We start from the raw sequence: 16,042 nt of genomic DNA on the forward strand, positions 1-16,042 counted from the left end.
AAATCTGGTTTCATTTTCTAATTCAAACAAGTATGTTAATATTCATTCTCATCACTCACTTAGAAATGGAACATAGACAAAGCACAAAACTTTGTCATGAGCTTTTCACCTGGATAGGGTAAAATGTCAGATTCTTACCAAAAATCTATACTTTCTTTATTTTCTTTCACAATATTTTTTTCTCTAGAAATATATTTTTTGACACTAGTCAGGGGATAGATGAGGTAAGGTCTCAAACAAAGGCAGTTACTGTTCCTGCAGTTCCATTGTATAATATATATTAATTCAGATTGTGAATACTGGGTACAAATAACTCATCTCTTACTCATTAGTTCATCCTCAACAGAAAAATGTATGGTATGAACACAAGGAAAGACATGAGTCTGTGCCCTAAGTTTGTAATTCCTTTATTTTCAAAAGGTTAATCATACCAATATTGCAAATTTGTTCTTTGGTACCACAGAAGATTTTCCCAAGGTAAGCCATCATAGAAAGATTTGGTGTGCAATCCACGCCCTCTCCTTTCTAAGGTAGAGAAAAACATTTGTGCAAAGAGGAGTGAGAAAGAAGAACCAGCGTGACACCTTGATTACAGGGCTGTTCTCAGGTAAGTCACTTTGAAGAAGAAATAGTATATGAAGGATAAAATTCTGGAAATTGAGATCCTTAAAAGTATCTATACCCTGTATCCTTTGGAAATCTCTATTCGCCCTCATAATATGTGTCCTCAGTTTGAAGGCTGTGGCTTAGAGAATGTATTTCAGAAGCAGATGCAAGATGGGGTGTAGCTTGGTGGTAAAGCACATGCTTAGCAGGAACAAGGGCCTGGTACAATCTCTAGCATCAAAACAAAACCAAACCAAAATTTAAAAACCAAAAAACAAAAAAACAGACTGATAGAAACTACACAATTAATCACAATAATGTCTTTATTTTACTTGATTTAACTGCCTCTGTCAGCCACAGGTAAGAGACCCATTATTAAACTCCAAGGCCTTAGGAGACCTAGATTACATAGAAGAGCCTGGACCCTTGAATGGCTGGATAAAGCAAATAGCTCATGTAGGGGTGGATGAGAAATAAATCTTTACTATGTTCTAATTCCAAGACGTTGGGATTGTTTATTACAGCATTTAGCCTCCCCTGATTAATGGAGTAGTTAATGTTCCTGGGTAGTGTCTTCCTACTACAGGAGTGAAGTGGCCTTGTAGTCAAGAACTGGTGTCCAGGGAGGACCTCAAATGGGAGTCACAGCCAGTTCTCAGGAGACAGCCAGGATAGGGCCAAATCACAGAGAACAGATATAAGCTACACTACCTACAAACTGCACAGCAGTTGCCAGTAGAGCTCTGGGAGTGGGCCGGAAAGCTGCTGTCAGTGGACACCATATAACACACACCCACAGTCAGTCTCCTCCCAGTACCAGATGGACAGCAAGCTCTCACATAACCAAATGTCATTTTGAGGAAGAAAAGAAACTCCAGGGCTGAATGTCTATCTGAACAGATCATCTAGTCCACCCTTGATAGGGAGTGGAACTTGCAAATAGAAGAAAAATTTAACCTGGGAAAAGAATGTTGAAATCAGAAAAACTCAAAACATTAATTGGAAAATCCCAGATTTTCCATTTCCTGAGTCTATAAAGATGCTGAGTTTAATCATGCAGAGTAATTGATTTTTAAAGTGAGGAGGCATATTAATTATGGGTGAGCTTGTGATCCTGCTTTTTTTCTTCTTCATGTAGCTATGAAATATAGTTTAGATTTAAAATAGATGTGGAAAAATTGTAGAAAATGCACATATATGAATAAAGCAGCATATTTTAGTACTTTGTATTTCTGAAATTTCAGCAGTGGAAAGGAGTGCATGATCTGTTTACGGGGGACAGCTTCTCTGGAGATATGGTTCAATACTGAATACTGTGAAAATACAGAACACTGACAAGCAATACTGTCTCTTTCTGCAAAAGCACTTTCCTAATGACATATTTTGTCAGGTTGGTATGAGTGTGGGGCTTTGACTGGAAGGCTAATTGCCTACAGTTTTCACTAAGTCCCCTGAAAAGAACAGAATTTTAATTTCACTTGACAGATTGTTAAATTGAGCTTTATACCATCTGTTTACTTCAAGCCAATTATTCATTTGAGTGTTAAATGTACAACTGCCACACAGTATAATATCTTTTTAGAAATGAAGTTCTAAGACTTAGAAATATTATAAGTCAGTTGTCCTAGTGTGTAACCTACGCAGCAGTAGTAGTAAAGAGCTGCTATAGGGCCCCTTTCTCAGAGCATGCTCTTCAAATCATCTTTCTAAGGATCTTGGTTTGCCACTTAGAAATTCATTCATATTTTCTCCCGGAGCTCCCCCTTGTGACTAGTGGCCACCATCATTGAGGCACTTGGTTGTAATAATTAAAATGCACACTCACAGGAAGGCTCTGTAATTCCCCATTTCCCTCTGTCACGGGATCTTACTTAACTCTCATAATCACCTGCTGTTTTCTGAGCATAGACTTCTTTACTGGGTTACTGTCCATTTTCCCTCAGTAGAATATAAGTGCTATAAACACTGAGATGTCCTGACTTGCAAACCCTAGTACCTCCACTTTCTAGAATAGCATGTTTTTAATAGGAACTAAATAAAAAAAACCTATATAATGAATAAATTTAAATATTGATTATGGAACCATTTTTCCTTCTTAGAGACTGATGAAGGAAGATCTTGATTTTATTATTTACCAACAATATCAAGCCTTTAATCATTATTAATTAGCTGTACTAGCTAGTCCAACACAAAAGGAGATGGTTCCTAGAAGTCATAGTGTATTACAAAGAACACTTAAATCATCTCATTTATATAAAAAAGGTATCTGGACTACAGTTGGAGAGTAATTTATTTAGTACCTCTTAGCATGTCCTCTAGTCTGGTTCTAGTGGGTCTATAATTCAGATCCCCCCTTTTTTCCTTTAAATTCCAGTTATATTTTATGTCTTCTGGTTAAGAATTTATGTATCTTTCGTTCTTACTATGAGTTTTAATAGTACTCAAATATCAATATGTTCCTTTAAGGCTATTTGTAGGATATTTTAAAGTATCAAATAGCAATTACCTAGCAATTGAAGTTTTTCTTAGCTACTTTTTACCTATTGGCTGTTTATGAAAGTGTGCTGTTCACCAACGTCTACACTAGTCAAAGAAATGTAACTAAGCTGGGCTTGGTGATAAATGCCTATAATCTCTGCACTCAAGAGGTGGAGGCAGGAGGATTGCAACAAATTTGAAGCCATCCTGGCCTACACAGTGAGACCTTGTCTCACAAATCAGAGAGAATTTTTTTCTTCTTCTTTAGCTTGAGAAGTCAGGCCTAATAAAAATTAATATCACCCTAAATTGGTTGAGAGCCCAGAACCAATGAGTTCTTTTTGTGGTACTGGGGATTGAACCTAGGGGAGCTCTACCACTGAGCTACACCCTCAGCCTTTCTTTAATATTTATTTTGAGACAGAGGCTTGCTAAATTGCCTAGGCTGGCCTCAAACTTGCAGTCCTCATGCTTCAGCAGGATCTCTGGATTACAGGTTTGTATGACCACCCAGCTCAGAACCTGTGAGTTTTAAACTTACAAATTAGCATATTCCAAACCTATCTATGAAAATGATTAAATTAGAACAAAGAGAAAACCTCTCAGAAGCCTATTTTTCTCATATGCAAAATAGGATTTGAGAATTTGTTTTGCTGCTTCTTTCTCTCTTTTAATTGAATGGGTGCAAATGTCTAAATAGGTACCAGATTAGTCTTAAAATCCCCCCCAAAATTTTAGTAGGAACTTATTAATGCAAAAACTGTTATTCACATTGGTTTGTGAGTTTTCAACAGGGACTTTGCTTTAATATTTCTCATCTTTCTGAAAAATAATCATTGCATAATCCCCCCCCCCCCTTTTTGGTACTGGGGATTGAACTCAGGACCTTGTGCTTGCGAGGGAGGTGCTGGAACCACCGAGCTACATCCTCAGCCCCCAAATTAACAACTGTACACGATACACTATACTTTTTTTTTTTTTGGTACTGGGAATTGAACTCGGGTCCTTGTGCTTTGAGGCCGGCGGCAGAACCACTGAGCCAAATCCCCAGCCCAATTTCCCCTTTTTAAGAATAGATCAGTTTATGGAAATGAATAAATCAAAATCCATGTGATGTGGTTATAATGAAAGACTGTTAATCACTTTAGGAATAATTAAAACTGTGAGACTATTCACATTCTAACGGCATCTGGTAAAAGGGAAATACAGACAGGATTCCTTTGGTCTTCTTTACTCATCTTCGTGGCTGAGGTATTCTCCAACTTTGCTGTCATTGGTCATTCTTCTCAAGGTCAGAGATGAGAATATTTTCTTCTAAATGTACTGTACTAAAATTGGTTGTAGGGTAGTAAGGATTCCCAAACCCTGCAAGTCTCCGGAAGAAGTTACTGTTCCACTTGTATATGTAGAAGGAAAGTGTGCAAATGACCAGGATTATTAACAACGTCAGTGCAATGGCAAGAGGAGCAATGCTGTGGCTGGGCTCTGAAAGATGAAGAAGCAGAAAACCTCAGTGACAATGAAGTAATAGAGACACCGTCTGTCACCTTGTTGCTTTCTATTTTATTATTTCTAAGAAAAATCAAAATATCTCAACCTACCTTTTCCTGGAAGCTCCTTTTCAGTGTGAATATCTAAAATCAATAAAAAATATAATTAAGGTTTTTCTAATACAGCAAAATCATGTTACTACTTATAGCAGGGTTTGGTAAACTACAGGTCATGGGCAATCTGGCCATTTGTTTCTATAATAATGTTTTATTGAAACTTAGCCATATTCATTCATTTATGTATTGTTTATGACTGTTTTCATGAAGCAATATTAGAAGGACAGAGACTGTATGGTCCCAAAGCTAAAGTATTTACTCTGTGGCCCTTTATAAGAAAAGTCAGTGCCCCTGGATTTAGAGTGTTCATTGTTATTAGTGCTCACAGATATACACTGCTTCTTTTAAGCCAAATAATTTCCATCAAGTCTTAGCACTGTGATACAACAGAAATACAAGTAAAATAAAGTTTTGTTGGGATCTAATGTGGAGTTTGTCCAGCTAGGATAACTTGCCTGCCTCTATGCAAGGATTTTACAATCAGCATTTTCTTGCCTCTGGCACCTCAAGAGTCTTGGGAAATGAATAGCTCCTCTACTTAAAAAGTGAGCTAGCCCCTGCTTTAGGACTTTCTATTGTAAAAATATATCTCTTTCAAGTAGACTATCTGAAACTTTGAAGTCTGCAATTTTTGAACTGGGTTAAGCCTTGAGAAAGATGTAGACAATGATCCAGGGAAGCTCAGGGAATACATCTGCGAGAAGCAGAAACATCTGGAAGCTCTACTTCCACTCACTTCAGTAGATGCATAAGAAACATCACTGTTGTTATCAATAGTAAACCACATTTTTTAAAAACCTTGTTTTTGTAATTTAAAAATAATCTGATGTAATTTTGCTGTAAGTTACTGAAAACATTGTGTGTGAAGGTACTTCTTTATTAAAGACTGTTGAAAGATACTTATTTTCAGGGTAAGGGCAATGGAAGGCATAGAAGAGCACTTAGGATATTTGGAGTGCAGTCCTTGATACAGCCTCAGTTTGGACAAACACTTTTCTCATCTTTAAAGTGGGGATGTTTTATCTCCTCCACTACCTTGGGAAGTTGCTGTGAGGATAAAAAAAGGTGTCCTGCATTATAAAAAGCTTCAAAGTCCTGTACGTACAAGAAGGCATCAGGTGTTTCTGATTTGTTCTTGATACTTAGAGGCTGGTGATAAGTTGGCATACTATTTTTTAGTTATGTTTCTCACACAGAATACTCATACTACTAGAGTTTCAAACATTGGTGCCCACACCCACAGATTTTTTTCTCTTCATTCCCACTGTCTAATTGGTCTCCAAGACCCGATGATTCTCTCCTCCTGTTTGTTCTCTCCTTTTTTAGTTCTACCATTGAGATTACAAATGCTGATCTTTGCCCTGGGTGAGTGCAATTTTGTTGCAGGTATCCACAGAGCACACAGTGGGTTCCTGTCTCCTCTGCCAGGAAGCTCAGCCTACTAGCCTGGCACTCTTTGTGGATGGATCCTGCCTCACGGGTCAACTGTATTTTCCTCAGTCCCAAACAGGAGCCTTCAACTGCAGTTCATTTTCCATTGCTGCCTTTGGCCATTCTAGCTAGGTCTTTGTCCAAAATGTGGTTCTTCCTCTGTTCCAGCTTCTAAAATTCTCTTCATCCTTTGAGATCCCAGAGCCTCACCTCTAAAGACTTTTCCAGCAGCCCAGAGAATACCAATCCCTCCTTCTTGATATAATGACATCTGCAAAACATTCTGAATACTGTAAACATTTTCCCACTGTCAGTGACCCTTCCTGACAGCCTATCTTAGAAATCTCTGCTATTGTTTGCAACTGATTAGAATCTTCTGGCTTACATTTCTAAAATTAATTTTTATCATTATACACTAAGTGCATTTTTCCAGATAAAATATAACTTTTATGATATATTATGCTTGCAACAGAGAATCACATCTACTTGTTCACAAAAAATACACCAAATATATAGATTCCATTTCTTGAGGCTGAAGATGGAACATTAATATTTTGAGCACAACATTTGAATGAAGGTTGCTTGTTTATACTCTAGTTCTCTTCACATGAGGTACACTGCCTTTTTCCTGTTCAGTTAACAGCCAGGATGACACAAGAAAGTCATAAAGTCTTTGCATTCATAAGGATTTTTTTCTTCACATCAGTGAAAAAAGGAGCTGAATATTCTCGCCCTTGTTTGCTATAGAATAAGATGATAATGCCAGAACCTATCAGATAGTCTCTGAGTACATGGATTTCACATAAGCTTAAATGCTAAAGTGGTGGGGTAACAGTAGTCAAGGTAGAATCAAAATGAAGAATTACCCTCTGATGTTACCAACCTGCCTCCATTTTACATATAAACCCCTTCTTGTCTTGACACGGGGATAACTGCCACACTCCTTCAGGGATCCTCAGGGCAATGCACTGATGGGACTTGAGGGGGTCCATGTCTGTTTTCCAAATGCCCCAGTTTGACTGGTCTGTGGGTGTTCCATCAAACCACTTTATGGTTTCATCTGTGGAAAAATTACTGACTTACTATGAATTATGTGCATAGTTATGAGATATTCTAAGTCTGGAATGAAGAACCATATAAAGCACCTCTCAAATTTCGTGATATTCTCTTGGAAGCATTTGCTTGCCTCCATAAACACAGTCATGAACCCAACATCAAAAGGTAGGTATTAAAAAAGTTGCCTTGTGAGCCATCCTCTATTTACTTTAGATATATTCTCATTTAGTTCATCATGTTTTTTAATGTAACAGCTTGAATTTTTAAATGTTCCATGTAATTTTTAACCAATTTAAAGAAATCATTTAGTAAATGAAACTAGTCAATGTAAAGAAAAAATCCTTTGAAGTCCTAACATCTGTGTCATTACAAAATGACTCACTTTCTAAAGGTATTTTACAATGCATTTTAAATAGCAAGCCAGTGATATACAAAGGGAGTAGGGGCAACGGCAGAGTTCATCCTGGGCATAGGTAATAAGGTGTACATGGGGTGCACTGTCTGAAAAGAACTTAAAGCTAACAATAAAGTTACCTAAAAGTAATTGCTTTCTATTATCGCCATATTTCTATTATTAAGTAAGCCTGCTTTCTATTATCGCCATCTGCTAGAAATTCTAAATAATGTCAATGATTAAATTACTCTTTGCAAGGGTAGGCTCACCCCCTGCCCTGATACACCACTGTAACAAGCTCTTCATGCCAATTAAAATAATTTTCCTTACAAGTAGTATCTTTCAATAACCATCAATTACATAAAGAAGAGAATACCATGCTTCCACTTTATTACAAACTCTGGTTTTTATGAGTAGCAAATAAGAATTCTAATAGCACAATTTATCACTGAAACATTTCCATAACTCTATTGTGCTTTTCTAATACTTAGGAATCTGGGGTATTTTCAAATCAATATGGTTTTGGTGTACTGCGACTTAGTCTGTGAACAGAGTTCCAACCAAGCATCATCACAGTAAGTATCAAGCTAAACCTGTTGCTTGTTTGTTTTGATGTCTGCTATGCTGGGGTTATTTCAAAGGACAAGGGAGCATAAATAAGATAACAATATTGTTTTTGGAAAAATGGCTTAAGGATTCATACTATCCCCCACCCCCGCCAGCAAATGTGCACAAGGAGAATTTTCTGTCTCACAGATGCCATATATTTATTTATGCCCTCTCCTCATCTCCACTCAAATCACTTACTCTTACTATCAATTTGAGCATTCAACCAAACCATCTGGACAGAAGAACCAAAAGCTAAAAGCTCTTCTAGGAGAAATGAATTTTCAGCTTCATCCTTGATTGTTAACAGATTAGATCCTACAAAAGATGAAAACAGCAAATGAACAAGTATTTGTGCTTACACATACTTATAATTTTAAAATTGTTTCCTATACCATTACTTGTAGAGTAGAGGCTTTGAAGAGTAAAAATTTCTACTACTCAACATGATGTGTGTTTATATGTGTGTGTGTGTGCGCGCGCGCGCGCGCGCGCTCGTGCACGAATATGCGCTTGACTCTGGGAGTCAACCAGAGCCTCACACAGGCTAGGTATGTGGTCTACCACTAAGATACACACCCAGCCCAAAATTTCCATCATTAATAAGTGATTTTTTATTAAAACTTTAATTTAAACCATGTTTATTAAAAGATACACGCTTGTGCTTAAGAAATTAAAGTGGTATTTATTTTAGAGAACATTAAAATTCATAATGCAAGTGCATTCAAAAGGAACTTTTTCTTGGGAAAGTGCAGTATGCTGAGAAATCATTTTATGTTTTCAAATTTTACATTGGACATTGAGTTGCATATATTAGCTGCTCATCAAACAAACAAACTCAATAGTATGCATCTTAGGTTTTTTTTTTGCTCTTAATGTCACTAACTAATCAGACAAATGATGAAACCATATTGCTTACTAGAGTGTCAAGAAGGCGCACATGAAAGCATTTTACCATCACAAAAGAATTACCTTCCTTTTTGCAAAATTCATGAGCAGCCTCAAAACTTGTACTGTCTAGGACTGTAGAAAAACTGTAGCAATTACTCTTAAATTTTATCCAGGGAATAGATGTTTCTGAGCACAACACTGGGTGTTCAAATAGTTTTCTCTCTATGAAGAAAAACCAGTTATGATTTCAGGGTGGAGATGGAGTTCATTTATTGAAATAAATATTGCATTACATTCTATGAAAGAACAAGATGAATACATGCAGTAAGATTTTCATGGTAATAGTCTGAAAGGTCAGATTCAATGTAAACGATTTCAAAATTTGAGCCAGTATTTAGCATTTCTGGAAGAACTAATCCTTACCTAAACATAGCAGGGCATATTAATACATAGTTTTGTGGGCTTAGTTTGAGTCCTGACTGGGTCATGTTTACAACAAGGTTGGGATATCTGGAAGATATGATTCTTGGAAATAGTGGCAGTGAAACAATGCTGTCAAGAGGAATTTCCAAATATACAAAATAAGTTCTATGCAGTGCTGAATATCACAGACTTAAAAAAATCCTTACTAATAAACCTATGTGAGAAAATAATGTATTCAATAAAATATCATACCATAAAATAAAGGAAACTTGAAGGAACTTTACAACAGAGAGCAAGCAAGGCAGTCAGACACATCCACGCTGAGATCCTGGCTCCACCACTTCCTAGTTGTGTGGCTGTGGGCCTGTTACCCTACATGTTGGTTTCTTTATAAAGGGAGCTAACAATAATACCATTTTTACAATGTTAGAAGCTTAAATGCATTAGTACCTGAGACTTTCCAAGCACTTAGTGAATTTATTGTTTTCAAAAAGGAAGAGCAGGTTTTATAGTATATTAGGAACAGAATTAATATATATTATATATTCTTATATGCATAGTTAATCTTGATTATCAACTAATCAAATCCCCTGTCACAGTCCTCTACACATGCTCGTGATGTTTGCTTCTAGTCCGATTTTCCTTCTCTCCCTTACCTGTAACCTATGATATAGGCAAACACTGGCTTTGCCTCACACACTCCCAGCCCTGCCATCCCACTGTTTTTCTCTCAGCTTTTCTCCTAAGAATGCTTCACCATGTTCTATTATTGCTTATTTACATCCCACTGTTTGAAGGCCTATCTGCACTGTCATGTCCGTTCTGCATTCCCCAAATGGATATGATGCATTCTTTCCTTGAGAACTCCCACAATACTTGCCACCTCTCTCATCTCATTTGAAAGTCATGCCTGGTGTAAGAGTTATTTGTCTTTACATCACTGACCAGACCAGAGACTTCTTGAGCACAGAGAATTCTTCTTGCTACTCATGCCCATACTCCCTGCTCAACACAGCCTTGCACACAATAGGTGCACAGGACATATTTTTGAGTTGAATATAATTGTACCTACCAGTGGGCACATGACAAATGGCACCCTGCAGAAATGACTCACAGGCTGCGCTATGCCAGCGTCCATTCATGTCAGCAAAAACACAGTCACCAAAGAAAGATGGCTCCTCATCTTTCCAAAAAGTGAAAGAGGATTTGGTGCCATCTGACCAGTCAAAATTACGACCATTCTGTGGAGGGAAATTGAGTCATCATTTCCTTGGCAAGACTGCTGGCAACATTATCCAGTGCTGTCTAAGCATCCCACACTTCTCACACAGATTTCTATTTCCATACTTTTTTTTATAAGACAGCTTATGAATTCAGCTTGACAAAAAGGAGTATCTGCCATAAGTGACATCTTTTTTAGTTTTGAGGAATCCTTGGCTTCTTGCCACCACAATTTCTTAGTAAGTAATCAGAGGGAAGTAGGATCAAAACCTTGTTTCTTTACACCAAAATAAACTCCAGACTGATCAAAGATTCAAGCATAAGATTGAAAACATAAAAATGTGAAAGAAAATTTAGCTAAAAATGTTTATATATTTGGTGTATGGGGAATCTAAGTTATACAAAATCCAGTGACCATACAGCAAAATTGACTGCATAAAGTTAAAACATTCTTTGATACAAAAATTCAATAAAAACCATACAATACCATTCTTTCAACCATCCCACTGGCAAAAATTAACACTTTGATAATAGTGTGTGTTAGTAAGGATGTGAAAAAACTTAGATATAATGCCAACCATGGTGGCTCACACTTGTAATCCCAGGTCTTGGGAGGCTGAGGCAGGAGCATTGTTGTAAATTTGAGGCCAGTTTGGGCTCATAGTGAGTTCCAGGCCAGCCTAAATTGCATAGTGAGACCTTGTCTCAAAAACAAAACCCCAAAACTAGATGTTATTATGAGGTGTGTAAATTGGTGCAAACTTTTGGAGGATGATTTGGCAGTACTTGTTACAATTTAAATGTGCTAAGCAATTTCACTTCTGGAAATTTATCCTACTTGCATAATACTAGTTGTGCAAATACACATTCACAAAAGAATGGTTTAATAAACTGTAGCACAGTATATCCTTATATCCTGCTGTTCCAGAGAATGCATGAGATTTTTATGTGCTCTGGAGGAAAATTGTGGCAGACGCATTACATAGAAAAGCAAGAACCACATACATAGTATGATCTCATTTGTGTTTAAAACACAATGTACATATTCCTCTATTACATGTGGATAATGTGGATACACATATAATTTCTAGATGGCACACGAGAAACCACTTACAATAACAAAGGAGTAGAACTAGGGGTAGGATAGAATTGAGTTTACTCTTCACTACTTTGTGTAATATTTTTATTTAAAAACACCAGAAAACAAAACAAAAAATCTTATCCTCTAAATCCCACTACTAGAGGAAAAAACCAAAACCCAAACCTCACATTTTAAATTTCAAGAGGTACTGAATTAATTAACAATCAATTTTCTAGGCAGGAAGCATGAGTCGTTTATCTTGGGGATCCCTGATGTGTAACAAATTACCCCAATGCAGTGCTTGAGTTCAAGATGTGTTCTGGAGCATAGTTGTGGCAGGATTCAGGGCTGCTTGGAAATGTTTGGAGAATTTTAGAGGGCCATGAAGTCTAAAAATTAAGCAAGTTAGGACCAGGGATTTAGCTCAGTGGTGCCGCTGCCTGCCTTGAAAGTACAAGGTCCTGAGTTTGATTCCAAGTACCAAAAAAAAAAAAAAAAAAAAATTAAGCAAGTTAATGTTTATCCTGAAAAGATGGACACTCTTATTCTGTAGTCATAGGTTGTTCCTAAGGTCAGTTAGCAGTTTTTGTATAAACCAACCCTTTAAACTTTATATTTAGTGTTATTATGTATTAGTAAATTATTTTCTGTGCAAATTTCTGTGGCTACATCTTGTCATTAAGAGGTAGATGTGAAATCTAATTATGCAAAGATGTTCCAAAGGACTTAGGACACCTACGTTAGTGGTGAACAGTCCAATCCAGTGGGCACGTCCTAGCCGGTTGAGGACAACGGTGAGGAAGGACTGATGATACTGGTCTGCAATGCTCACAAGTTCTGCTCCATGCATCAGGCAGGCTTTTATTGCTGCATACCAAGTCATATTTGCATTAATTATTTTGTAAGTTCTGTTTCCATATTCTAAGGTATTGGGGATTGGATACATATCTGATGCATTTACACGGTGTCCAGAAGTATCTAGAACAAGAAGAACAACCAAATCATCTGTAGCATCTGATGAGAAAAAGAGGAAACAAAACTTATGGATCCCTATCACCATGATCCATATTGATCAGAGAATTTTTCTTTCAGAATTGACTATTTTGAAATGAGGACATTACTTGAATGTATATACCATGCTAAAGAATTAGAACACTTAGGGAATTTAATAAATAGCTTTCTTTAAAAATATAAACACGGACAGAATCATTTCTAGATTTTCCATTTCTGACCACTTGTTGCCAAACCAACCACTTTTTAGAAGAGCTGCTGGTAATCTCTTTAGTCAGGTTTCACTCTAGTAGCTGTACTTTGCCTATCATACTGCTCTGGCAGAACTCCATACTTAGTAAGAGAATATTAACAAATATAACATAGTCATAGATTGCATTGCAAACCTAATTTTACATGTTCTCAGATAAAACATTTGATTAAACTTCTGACGCTGTATGATTATCATTACCATGGTTAATGTATAAATTCTAAAAAGAATATAACTCAAGTTAATAAATACTACAAATACACACAGTTGCTATAAACAATTGCTATCAATACATCACCTTTCAGAGTCCAGATTTATAAATCAAAAGGCAAGGTTTTTCCAGTATGTGATCAACAGGGCTCACCCGTTCATTTTGAGCAACTGTGATCAGGTGAAAGGCAAGCCTATGTCTGACCTACAGGTGTTTCCTCTTCACTGTGTGATCTTGCCTTTTGTTTGGTATTATGTTATGTTCTAGGATAGGCTGAATTTAGAAAAGCTGAAACATGAAAACAAAGTTAAGTTTCTGTACTACTTGATCTAAAGTGACTTAAATTCCTCTCTGTGTACTGGTTTTATTACATTTGAAATCACTGCAAAGGAGCATGGTGAAGTGTGGATATGTCCAGAAAGAAAGAAAGAAAGAAAGAAAGAAAGAAAGAAAAGAAAGAAAGAAAGAAAGAAAGAAAAGGACTTAATCCCATCTCTGTCCCTAATTAGCTGAAATAATCTTGGGTGAATTAATTTCCCTAAATTCAAATTTTTGGTCCATAAGAAATTAATACAGTCTCCCTTGAGAGGTGTGGGTTGGAATTCATTGAGATAAGCACATAGGACACATACTGTTGTACCTGGGACAGGGGGGCACTCGAGAAATGTTGCTTCTTGCTTTCTTCTCTTACTCTGGTCACACTCTCCCCCAGTAAAAGTGGCAAAGTGGGAAACTGACTTTTACCTGAAACTGCTACCTCTATGTAGCAGTAGCACATATTGCAAAATCAAAATGAAATTCTTCTATTTACCAACTAATTTGTGATGGATTGTGTTTTTATCGGTTTACTCTTTGCTAGAAGTTTGTTTGCCAGTCTATGTACCCAGTCTATGGTTATTTGTACTGAATCAATATAAGAAAGTAGCTATTCTGCACAGCAAGAGAAACCACCAGCAGTGTGAAGAGACAACCCACAAATGTGGGAAAAAATCTTCACCTGCTCTTCCTCAGACAAAGGTCTACTATCTCGAATCTATAAAGAACTTAAAAAGATCAGACCTCCCAAATTTAAAGACCTAATCCAAAAATGGGCATCTGAAATGAACAGACATTTCTCAGACAAAGAAGTAGAAATAGCAAATAAATACATCAAAAAATGTTCAGCATCACTGGTCATTCGAGAGATGCAAATGAAAACAATGCTGAGATTCCACTTCACTCCAGAAAGAACGGCTGCTATCATGAAATCAAGCAATAACAAATGCTGGTGGGGCTGTGGGGAAAGAGAAACCTTGCTGCACTGCTGGTGGGAGTGTAGACTGGTGAAACCACTGTGGAAATCAGTATGGAGACACCTCATAGAACTAGGACTGGAAGTCCCATTTGACCCTGCTATTCCACTGCTGAGGATCTTCCCCAAAGAATTAAAAGAATCATACCACAGTGATATATGTGTGCCTATGTTCATAGCAGCACATTTTGTGATAGCTAAAACTTGGAAACAGCCCAAATGCCCGTCAACTGGAGACTGGATAAAGAAAATGTGGTTTTTTAATAAAATGGAGTACTACTCAGCCATAAAAAATGAGAAATTAGAAACATTTATAGCTAAGTGGATGCACATCGAGGCAATACTCTTAAGTGAAATAAATAGGACACACATGTGTAAATACTGAATAGTTTCTCTGGTGTGAGAAACTGAAAGTGTAAATAAGGACTAAATATATACTAGGTAATGTGAAATGGGAAGAAAAGGGGCAAAGGGGAAGGAAGTGGGAGGGTTAGGGGAAAGGATAGAAGGGAATGGGATTAATAAGAGAAAATGGAAAAATAGGAACAAAATCTTTGTAAATAGGGAGGAATGGAGGGGTTGAAGGGAGAGCTGGGCAAGGGTGAAAAATAAGAACCAAGAGAGACTATGTAAAGGTGCAAATTTCCAATGATGAATGTCATTGTATTGTATACCTAAAATGTACCAATGATTAGAATGAATAATCGAAAATGTAAAATAGGAAGAAAAGGTCCAAAGGGGTAGGGGTAGTGGGCGGGGCAGGGGAAAGGAAAGAAGAGAAAGGAAAAATGCTGAGAAATGGAAAAAATGGAAATAAAGTCTTTGTAAATAGGGAAGGGTGGAGGGTGTGAAGGGAGGACTAGGAATGGGGAAAAAATAAGAACCAAGATGCATTATGTAAAGGTACAGTTCCCAATGAGAAATGTAATTGTGTTGTATACCTACAATGTACCAATAAAAGAATTTAATACAAAAAAAAGAAAGTTGCTATTTCAAAATGAGTAAATTAAATTACAAAAATTAAAGTAACTGAAATTCAGCGGGGTGTGGTGGTACATGCCTGTAACCCCAGCATGCTGGGAGGCTGGGGCAGAAGGATTGCAAGTTTAAGCCCAGCTTGGGAACTTAGTAACTTAATAAGACTGGCTCAAAAAAAAAAATAAATTAACAAACAAATAAATAAATAAATGGCTGGGGATGTAGCTTAGTGTGAAGACCTTGAGTACTATTAAAAATATCCAGTACCACTAAAAAGAAAAGTAATTGCAGTTCTTTGTATATGTGATCCAAATACCAATTTGACTGTTTCCCTCACTGAGTTATACTTCCTACTTAATTAATTCCATCAAATTACACTAACTCATAAGTGATTTTCAGTAATGTGATTTTGTTGCTCATTGCCCTGAAAAAAGAAGAATCTATTGAAAATGAACTTCCAAACTAGTGGGGATGGATCTTGCCTTTGCCTTTTTCTTTTTGTTCATA

At 36.9% G+C, this 16,042-nt stretch overlaps 1 protein-coding gene across 2 annotated transcripts in view; it reads right to left on the reverse strand.

Annotated features, from left to right (window-relative positions):
• Nucleotides 1–391: 391 nt before the first annotated feature.
• Nucleotides 392–16,042, reverse strand: part of Pla2r1 (phospholipase A2 receptor 1) — a 148,530-nt gene continuing 132,879 nt past the window's right edge. For both annotated transcript variants that reach the window (XM_087199244.1, XM_087199245.1), the window contains 7 exons: nt 12,534–12,772; nt 10,565–10,733; nt 9,151–9,291; nt 8,380–8,496; nt 7,006–7,182; nt 4,686–4,718; nt 392–4,569 (listed from right to left, as the gene is read on the reverse strand). In XM_087199244.1, coding sequence (XP_087055370.1) covers nt 4,355–4,569; nt 4,686–4,718; nt 7,006–7,182; nt 8,380–8,496; nt 9,151–9,291; nt 10,565–10,733; nt 12,534–12,772 — 1,091 coding nt within the window. In that variant the 3' untranslated portion in view covers nt 392–4,354. The remainder of the gene's footprint in view (nt 4,570–4,685; nt 4,719–7,005; nt 7,183–8,379; nt 8,497–9,150; nt 9,292–10,564; nt 10,734–12,533; nt 12,773–16,042) is intronic.

Source organism: Heterocephalus glaber, unplaced genomic scaffold (genome assembly GCF_053883595.1).
Source record: "Heterocephalus glaber isolate CG9 unplaced genomic scaffold, H.glaber_assembly_v1.0 deba00000347, whole genome shotgun sequence".
Classification (NCBI taxonomy): Eukaryota; Metazoa; Chordata; class Mammalia; order Rodentia; family Bathyergidae; genus Heterocephalus; species Heterocephalus glaber.